The following is a 10422-nucleotide window of genomic DNA, read 5'->3' as shown; positions in this document are numbered from 1 at the left end:
CTTTCCGAAGGGTAATGCCAGTTTGAAAGGTTCTGAAGCTCTTCGGCATAAGGTCCACCTTATGATTAACTACTCTGACTTGATCTCCCTGATAGAAAATAGAGATGGAGGTTGCTTGCTGTAGCCAACACTCCAACAGTGGAAGATGGTGAAAACGTTGCCCAGAAATCACACAATGCTAACTCAAATCTCAATCCTTTTCCTTATTGTGTACACAAGTGAATATAGACAGATGCAGGCATTAATGAAATAAAAACAATAAATATGTATTGCTCCAAAGATGGACAAAACCTTGTACAAAGGTGTGCACAGTCTGCCACCATCTAGCAGATACAGTACTACCCAGACGTGGACCCCTAGCACCACAAAACTGTTCTCCTACCTCCTCCTGGCACCTTCAAAACTATGTCAGCCTCCGTGCTCTCCAAGACCTTAAGTGGGCTGAGTAGATGCCCTTGAAACAGACCTTGCTCCTCTGGTGGACAGCCAAAGGCGAGGTACTGTTTGTAGGCACAAGGCTCCTTGGTTCTTTGCCTCCTTGCCACTAGAACTGCAGCAAATGTGTGACGCTCTGCATGTACTTCTGGACCTCCCTGCTGGTGGATTTGTAGCCTGGACTCAAGCACCCAATGCTGAGGCTCTATCAATGAGAGAGAGAGCCCGATGCTGGGGTTCTTTATATAGGGGCTGGATGACCCCAAAACATCCCAACACCAGACTGCCGACCTGTTGACCCAACCTGGTCTGGTACAACTCCGACCTGCTGTTGCACTGCTCCGACCTGCTGTTGCACTGTCCCAGATCTGTTGGCCAGTGCCAGGGCCTATACAACAGCCCTTACAGCCCATGTGACCTGCCCTTGCAGGGCCTTCTAGGCAGCCCTTCCCTGCAGAGATACTTGCTGCTCACATGGCAGAGAGCACACCTCTACTAGCAGCCGTGCTACCCCTGTCAGATCTGCCCCCATAGCAGCTTTCCTTGCTGCCCATGTGGCATTTCTCTGTCCCAACAGGTGCTGCTGGTTACCCCGCCCCCCCCTCCCCCCCAAATTTCTTCCTCATTGGAGGCTCACAGGTGGGGAGCTCACCATAATAATCCCAACACTCTCAGCACCTTCACTTTCATGAGGTAGTCTCGCATGGTATCTTCCTCCTCCATCCTCGTGGTAAACAGTTGATTCTACAGATTGATGATCCCCGTTGTTTTGTTCGTTTCAATACAGATCCTTCAGGAAGTCCCATGGTTCCTTCAAAGTATCCACCAACTGAATGTGTGGAATCACTCTGATTGTTGTCGTCCCAATGATCATTGACAGCACTTCGGCATCCTTTTCTTCCCACTCTTCCACCTCATATAGATCCACATCCACTACATCTTCAGGTTTCAGATTCTTCCCTGTCATTAGCTTCCACAACTTCCTTGCCACCAGGTGGCTTTGCAGCTTCACCTTCCAAATAAGCTATTTATCCCCATCTAGTTTGCCCACCCCTCGAATCAGCGCATGTGTTACCATTACTGAAGTTCTTTGGAATAGACTCAACATAAATGCAGCTGATACAAATACTAGCAATCCTCTACTGAGGCACACTTGTTTAAATCTTGATTACCTTCCTCCTCGCAAAGGTACCTGTCCTTTAGACATAGAGTTGGCTTCAATTTCAACAAGATTGAACTCAGGTCTCCTTTCAAAAATTCCCACCTCCAATCTCCACACACTTGTGAATCTTCCTCAAGGCTCTTATACCATGTTAGAAAATAGAGACAGAGGTTGCTTGCTGTATCCAACATTCCCGCAGGGGAAGAACACATAGAAAGTAGGCCAAAATTCACACAGTGCTTCATTTGTGCACACTAGTGTATATAGCGATAGATACAGACAGAGATCATGAACAATGCACAATACTACCTAGATGTGGACCCTTGGCACCTTCAGAGCTTTCTACCTCCTCTTGGTGCCTTCGATCTACTGTCAGCCTGCGTGCTCCAAGGAGCTTTAATGGGCTGCTTAGAGCAAGCATACAATATGCACATTGTATTAATCAATGAAGACAAGATTAAAGGTTTCTGATGAGGGCTACTTACACATCACTTTTCTTTCAACCACAAAAAAATATATAAGGAGAGAAAACCTGCAGAACTCGCTCAAAGGCCTAACGAGATTTTCTTGTCTGTCCTAATCGATAGCGATAGAAACCTAATCCAAGCCTTACAGCAGCTGGGCAATGTGGGTGAACCCACAATGCTTTCTGTGGAAACAATTCAAAATGTTCTCTCTTTAAGTTGGAGAACTAGACCACTACAAAAAGAAATAGTTTCCCAGTATACAACTGGCAGCAGAATACAAAACCTTGTATAGTTCCAAAGAGTCTTGAAAGCGCCCACGATTGAACTCAACACATATGCCTGTTGCAAGTGTATTGAATGAAAACACAGGAAAAGGATGGTTCAGAATCACTCGACCAATAAGCAAAGGCGTCCACACCTACAATTCAAGCTCCAAAAACCTTGTTATGACCCTCAGAAAGCAAAGAATAACAGCTACATACAACTTGGTGTCTAAAATGACAGCCGCATCCAGCAAAAACAAGGCAAAGAGAATTTAATGAGTGCTCAAACATGTTCACTGTCTCAAAAAAAAAACCTCACGGTGGTTGCCATCCACCTTTTTGCGATTAAGTTCATAGATCTCTTCATTTTGGGGCACGATACAATCATTCATTCTTATTCTTTCCTTAATTCATCGTAATTCATTGAAACATTGTTTCACCCAAAGAAACAAGCAACAAAAAGATCCAATAGACTGATGACTCAAGAAATTCAGCAGATTGGGTTTCAAACAGCAGCTCCTGCACTTTAAGCATTCTTGAAATTACAAAAGGAATTCTGACTGCAACTTCTATGTCTACTAACTCAAAAGATGGCAAGATTATAACATAAGAAAAGCTATTGATGTAGCTTATAAGGTATTACCAACATCCACGGCTAATCACACTTGGCCTAAGATTGCAGGGATGTTGTCTGGCCGTCCATCCAGTACAATCTTAAAAACCTCAGAAGTCTGGCCTTTTGCCAGTAGAAGCTGGCCTACAAAAGAAGATAAACAAAACCAACATTATGCATGATCCAAAAACACATCTTATATTCCTTATTTTAAGGATTGAGCTGTCCATCAAAGAGCTAGCCACGTGTCCTCCTTTTAGCTAGGATGATTCAAGAATCTTCCATTGTTGGATTAGAACAAAAAATATGGACCATTGAATGCGAGCGGGCTTCCATCCCAACTGTCTTCCCCTGCCACCACCTACATTTTGAGCCTACAGCCTAGGCGCAAGCTTTTTTTATTCAACACTCATCAAATGATTCAATGTGCCTATAATGCTGATGTACTGATTATTTCTGTGGACTTTGGTTCTCCCCTTTCATTAAGCAGGCTGGAAGAGACCGAAGAGATAGGATTTCTAGAATCCAATAGTGCAAGCGACTCTTCCCTTATCTGTGCCTTCCTGTACTGAGTCTCCTTCGAAGATAGAGAGCTCCGCTTACCCTTAGAAATTTAGGCACCATGAAATGCAACTCCACGATCCTGGAGTGATGCTTCTTCTGCGGCTGTGCCTGACGTCGCTTAATCAAATGCTGTGAACGTGGTTTGGCAGAAGTAATTGTACAGGATCTCGTACAGGTCGACGACCTCCACCCACTCCGATCAGAATTCTCAATAGGGAGAATTCCTCCCCGGGGGAGCTGATGCGCTAGGTTTGAACCGCCCCTTGCAGCTTTGCTAAAGACTTAGCCATTCGCAGAGCCTCTGATACGAAAGACTGAACCTGCTGCTACTTGGAATACAGGGGAAAGTAGTTCCATCTTTGCTTCCATTTTTCCCCAATGGTTCATTTTGGATCCAACAAACCTAAGAGAATATTAAGAACCTGGAAATTCTTGCACAAAGAATCAGTTGCAAGGTCACTTTGCAAACAACGGGTAAACATGTTGAAGTCGATGAAAGGTACCGCTCCAAGAGTTGCAGAATGATCTGTAATATAGTTGACAGAAAAATTTGTCCTTGAGAAGCCAAGGACTGTGGAAGGTCCATCAATTCTTCCGATTTAAAGGCTCAAAAGTGGCACTTCAAGGAAATTGCAAAGCCCAATACCAAGTCTAATGCAACGATCGTCGAGAGGCAGCCATTGGAAGAGATCTCTGCTGCTTACTGAACAATTCTCACACCTAAAGTGGAAGATCTGAAAGGTATAAATTCAAGAATATAGTCAAAGAGTACATGCACTAATTTGCAAAACCAACTATCATCATTTATGGAAGATGACTCTAATCAAGCATAAAATTGTGACTTTCATAACTTGCAAAAATGCCAATGTTATAGTGTTATGATGCATACAAATCCTTACAATGTTTACGGAAGAAGGATTGATCTATAAGGTTCAATTCAATATCAAAAGCCACATAACCCTCATATTGAGGCACCTTTTGTCCTTTAGAAAGGTAATAATATGAGCATTCCATTGCTTCTCCTTTTTTTCTCTATCTTTCAAGAAACCTTGTGAGAACCAATTTTAGATGTACTATAACCCAAGATATAAGACATTCGCATGTGGATGCTATGCATGTCAAGGAAAAATGCACAATGGACATCCGCATCCGTATATTTCACCGTCGGATCAGCACCAAACTTTTCAAGGGTCTTAGAAAAATTGGTATTAATGTCCTTCCAAAGTATCAAGTGGATCAGATGCCGTTTGTGCCATGGGGAGCAAGAATGCACATATTCACACGTGGATGCTACGCGATATGAAGGAAAAATGTGCAACGGACACCGACATCCATATACCACACCATCGGATCAGCACCAAACTTTGCAAGGGTCTTTAAAAAAGTTTTTTGAATATCCTTGCAAAGTGTAAAGTGCATTAGATGCCGGATGTGCCACCGGGGAGCAAGAATGCTCATATTCGCATGTGGATGCTATGTATATGAAGGAAACAAGTGCAATGGACACCGAGATCCGTATACCACACCATTGGATCAGCACCAAACTTTGCAAGGGTCTTAAAACAAGTTGTTCTAATGTCCTTGCAAAGTGTAAGGTGCATTGGATGCCGAATGTGATACCGTGGAATTTGAATGCCCATATTTGCATGTGGATGTTATGTATGTGAAGGAAAAATGCACAATGGACATTTGCATCCGTATATCTCACTATCCGGATGTGCCACCAGGGAACAAGAATGCTCATATTCACGTGTGGATGCTATGTATATGAAGGAAACAAGCGGAACAGACACCAACATCCTTATACCACACCGTCAGATCAGCACCAAACTTTGCCAGGGTCTTAAAACAAGGACACATGTGGATGATGTGTATGTGAAGGAAAAATGCACAATGGACATCTGCATTCGTATATCCCACCGTCGGATCAGCTCCAAAATTTTCAAGGGTCTTAAAAAAGTTGGTTTTAATTTTCTTCCAAAGTATCACGTGGATTGGATGCCGTATGTGCCACCAAGGAGCAAAAATGCACATATATCGCACGTGGATGCTACTTGATATGAAGCAAAAATGTGCAACGGACACCGAGATCCATATACCACACCGTCAGATCAGCATCAAAATTTGCAAGGGTCTTAAAACAAGAAGTTTTAATTTCCTTGCAAGTGTAAGGTGCATTGGATGCCGGATGTGACACCGAGGAACAAGAATGCCCATGTATGTGAAGGAAAAATGCACAATGGACATCCGCATCCGTATATCCCACGGTCGGATCAGCACCAAACTTTGCAAGGGTCTTGGAAAATTTGGTTTTAATGTCCTTCCAAAGTATCAGGTGGATCGGATGCCGTATGTGACACCGTTGAACAAGAATGCACATATTTGCACGTGGATGCTATGCGATATGAAGGACAAATGTGCAACGGACACTGACATCCGTGTATTCCACCATCAAATCAGCACCAAAATTTGAAAGGGTCTTAAAACAACTTGTTTTAATGTCCTTGCAAAGTGTAAGATGCATTGGATGCTGGATGTGCCAGCAGGGAGCAAGAATGCTCATATTCGCATGTGGATGCTATGTCTATGAAGGAAACAAGCGGAACGGACACTGACATCACACTGTCAGATCAGCACCAAACTTTTCCAGGGTCTTAAAACAAGTTGTTTTAATGTCCTTGCAAAGTGTAAGGTGCATTGGATGTCGGATGTGACACTGGGGAATTAGAATGCGCATATTTGCATGTGGATGCTATGTATGTGAAGGAAAAATGCACAATGGACATCTGCATCCGTATATCTCACCGTCGGATCAGCTCCAAACTTTTCAAGGGTCTTTTTTTTAAAAATAATTTTCATGGCTAGAAGCACACCGATGCATGTATTTCAATGCTCATGCATGATGCATGGTGAACAACTAGCAAATATCCATTCCAAGCCATGCAATTGACATTAGATGGGCATGATACTTTGCATAGGCATTGAAATTGCCTTGTTTAAGGCTTGTGCAAAGTATCACTCCCAAAAAATACCATTTTTATGGTTAGAAGCACACCAATGCATGTTTTTCAATGCTTATGCATGATGCATGGTGAAAAACAAGGAAATATCCATTTCAAGCCATGAAAATGACATGAGATGGTCATGATACTTTGCACAAGCCATGAAATCACCTATTTTAAGGCTTTTACAAAGTTTCATGTCCATAAAATACCATTTTCATGGCTGCTAGAAGCACATCAATGCATGTTTTTCAATACTCATGCATGATGCATGGTGCAAAACTAGGAAATATCCATTCCAAGCCATGCAAATGACATCAGATGGCTATGATACTTTGTGCAGACATTAAAATTACTAAGTTTAAGGCTTGATCAAATGTCATTTGCATGGCTAGAAGTTGATAGATGCATGTTTTTCAACGATCATGCATGATGCATGGTGTGAAACTAGGAAATATCCAATGAAAATGACATCGAATGGCCAAAATTATTTGCATAGGACTTGAAATCACCTGGTTTGAGGCTTTTGAAAAATATCATACACATCTAATACCATATGCATGGCTAGAAGTACAACGATGTATGCTTTAAAGGGTGCAAGGTGTGGTAAAAAAGGAGATATGATAAAAAAAAGTCAATACGCACCCTAAAACAGGGCCTCCCAAGCTAGACGATTTTGTAATCCAATACAAGTCATCATTTATTAAACCTAGTAAGAAACTAGAAGTGAGATAAGTACTACAAGTTTTAGGAAATGTAAAAATAAAGGAAAACTTTGTTTTCGTTGGTATAGGTGTCAGTATATACCGATGCCTATACCGACTCAGATAAACTTTCAAAAAGCAAACCCAAATGCCTCTTTTTTTGCCACACCTCTCTTGTTTGAGATCTTGCCAACTTTTTGCCTCTTCCTCATGACCTTTCCACCATCTCCCTACCCTCCCCTACCATCCCTACACCACCCACACCACTGTTGGCCCACTCCCCTCCACTCCAAGCTTGAAGAAGAAGATTTCTATTTTGGGAACTAAAGAAGTGGATGATATTTTGAGTGGTTTGTCTTCAAATTTCTTCATCTACATTAGAATAATCTTTGGAATCTGCATTGTGTGTTTACATGTTTCTTATGTCTTTGTGGTTGTACAAAAGTATGAGATTTTTCTACGGCCCAGGGGAGATGCTGGCAAAATTTTCCAATTACTTGCTTGCTTGATATGATTGCATCTTGTTGCTTGCTTGACTTAGTTGCTTTCTTGGTATCTTGTTGTCTTGATTGTGTTCTTTCATTTCTCTTGTTTGTTTTGATTACTTTGTTGCTTTTTAATCATTGCTTGATTTGTAGCATAATTTTTAGCACTCATGCACAATGCATGGTAAGAAATTTGAAAATACACATGCCCACCCATGAAATTGATGCTTGATCCCCATCAAACTTTAAAAGCACAAGGGTTTTTATCTTGTTGAAGCTATGTAAAGTATCATGCCTATCAGACACACGTAGATATGTTAGAAGCACTCATGCATGATGCATATTTAAGATTTGTGAAAATACGCTTGCCCAACCATGCAAACGATATCCTATCAACTCAAAAATTTGCAAGGATAAGGGTATTATTGGTATTAAGACTTGTATAAAGTATCATACCCATCAAACCCACACACATATGCTAGAAGCACACCGATGCATATTTTTAACACTCATCCACGTTGCATGGTAAGAATTGTGAAAATACACATTCCTGACCATGAAAAAGATACCTGATCCACATAAAACTTTTGCAAGAACAATTCTATTACTTTCATTAAGGCCTATACAAAGTATCATATGCATCAGGAGTGTTGATGATGCAATCATTAAGGATGCTTGTATATTTAAAGAAAATTATGAGATTCAGACATTGGGTCAAACCGTAGGCTTGAATGTTTCTTGGAAAACTCTTCATGTAATGTCTTTATAATTTTATATTTTATTTTTCTATGTAAAAATTGTAATATTTATTTCTCAATCAACTATTGAATAGTATTTGTTATCAAGTAAAATGCGTGTGTTATAAAAGGTAAAAGTTATTCCTTAGAATTTTAGATGACTTCTTCACACTGTGTACTATGAGTATTAATGCACTTAAGACTTTTGATTAATCTTTCACACTTAGACAATACAGAAAAAATGACAGTAATATCAATGTTGTGAATGGTAGTACTGAATCTTTGGCAACAATAAGATACTTTGTGGCAACTGAATGGTCAACCATTGTGTAATTTTACTCCACATATGCATTTTGTGCTGCCATTTCTTGGTAAGAATGGTAGTTAAAAAATGGTTGCCATTTCTTCGTAAGAAATGTTTCCATTTTGTGCTGCCATTTCTTCTTAGAAAATGGCAGTCAAGAAGTGCTTGCCATTTCTTTGAATGAAGTGGTAGTCAAGAAATGGCTGCCATTTCTTACCAAGAAATGGCAATCAAGAATTTGTTGCTAGTCAAGAATTTGTTACCATTTCCTCATAAGAAATGGCAATCAAGCATTTCCTGTCGTTTCTTCATAAGAAAGGGCAGTCAAGAATTGGCTACCATTTGGTGTTGCCAATTATTGCAAAGAAATGGCAGACAATAAAAGGTTGCCATTTTTTGTTGCCATTTCTTCCAAAGAAATGGCAATTCAAGGACTAGCTGCCATTTCTAACAGCCATTTTTGCAAAAAATATGGCAATTTGAGAAGCTATTGCTATTTCATACATAAGAAATGGCAAAATTGGAAATTGTGTGCCATTTGCTATTGCCATTTCTACCTAGTTTTGTAGTAGTGCTTGCCCATTCCGAGCAAGAAAATTCAGACAAAAGTCTAGGACCCTTTCTAGCACACGGCGACATCCCTTACTGATTGCGACATGCAATGCGTTATAATACAGTTGGAGATTTGCATTCGGTCCACGAGTCCCTTGTTCCTTTTGTTCCAATCATGTGATTTGAACAAAAGTAAAAGTACAAATTGAGAAAATAGACTCACCCGCTACCTTGCAGTGGAAAATGATTTGATGGCGTTGTCGACAGAGTCCAGAGTTAGGCATGGTGATTTTTCACCTTCGTCATAGAAAAACAGCTTAGCATACATATTTTGAGCAACTCTCTAGTCACCCTGCTTTCTTAATTGTGCAACAGTCTCTCTCACCTCTCTCAGCGCTTCTATTCTGGTTTAAAAGACATAAAACTCCAATCTTCATGGATCATGAAGAGTTGCCTCACTACCGGTAGGATTGCACGTCAGAATCCAGGATGGACGTCTGACGATCCACACCACAAAGTCTGTAAACAAATTAAGGTAGAATTGAACTCCAATTCCTCCATCGAATCTGCAAACGGCCTCGTTGCATGCATAGCATAAATAGTCACAAAACAACCAATGAGAGGCATCAACGTGGACAAACTAGATGTGGCATGCAAAAATGCCTAACTAATTCGATTACAATTCCTAAAAATTTAAAATTATGATTTTTGGCTTTGCCAAAACTCGAGGGTTGCTAAGGCTACCCAGAGGGCAGGCCAAAAAGCAAGTGAAGGTGAAGGAATATCGGGAAAGGTAGATGAGTGAAAGAGAGGAGAGAAAAGAGGTGGTGTATGCGTGTGCATTAAATAAAAGTGGGAACGTGCCTATTTTGGCAAGAGTAATATAAATGTGGTGTCATACAAGAGACAAAGGGAGCCTCCATCTTTAGAGAGAAATACCTAACAAAAGACAAAAGCTTTAGGATAAAAGACAAAAATATTTAGGACCTCCACAAGCAAACAAAAACCTTAAACCCTAACCACATTAGCTCTTAAACTTTTACTAACCCACATTTAAGCCTCGTACTAACCATAGTTTGCAAGGTCAAATTGACCAAATGAACTAACTTCAAAACTATGGCCTCACTAACCAAG

At 40.7% G+C, this 10422-nt stretch overlaps 1 protein-coding gene across 1 annotated transcript; it reads right to left on the bottom strand.

The window, feature by feature from the left end:
• Positions 1 to 625: 625 nt before the first annotated feature.
• LOC147884564 (uncharacterized) lies at positions 626 to 4090 on the bottom strand. Its single transcript, XM_087398009.1, has 4 exons — positions 3927 to 4090; positions 3544 to 3778; positions 2348 to 2403; positions 626 to 2246 (listed from the first exon to the last, which is right to left on the bottom strand). Exons 1-4 carry the CDS (start codon positions 4088 to 4090, stop codon positions 2207 to 2209), a joined length of 495 nt encoding a protein of 164 aa, XP_087254135.1. The 3' UTR covers positions 626 to 2206.
• Between the last annotated feature and the right edge of the window lie 6332 nt (positions 4091 to 10422).

This window comes from Dipteris shenzhenensis, chromosome 26 (assembly GCF_047967505.1).
Source record: "Dipteris shenzhenensis isolate YYH24624 ecotype China chromosome 26, Dip_SZ_1.0, whole genome shotgun sequence".
Lineage (NCBI taxonomy): Eukaryota > Viridiplantae > Streptophyta > Polypodiopsida > Gleicheniales > Dipteridaceae > Dipteris > Dipteris shenzhenensis.
The sequence above is the reverse complement of the archived record's forward strand: the minus strand, read 5'-3'. Positions and strand labels throughout refer to the sequence as shown.

What these genes read in the sequence shown, in the direction of transcription:
- LOC147884564 (XM_087398009.1), bottom strand. Translation starts at nt 4,090, where the DNA reads ATGGACCTTCCACAGTCCTTGGCTTCTCAAGGACAAATTTTTCTGTCA. An exon ending in TGGTGCCTAAATTTCTAAGG is followed by an intron (nt 2,404 to 3,543) that starts GTAAGCGGAGCT and finishes CACTTGCAACAG; the next exon opens with GCATATGTGTTGAGTTCAAT. An exon ending in ACTCTTTGGAACTATACAAG is followed by an intron (nt 2,247 to 2,347) that starts GTTTTGTATTCT and finishes TTGTTTCCACAG; the next exon opens with AAAGCATTGTGGGTTCACCC.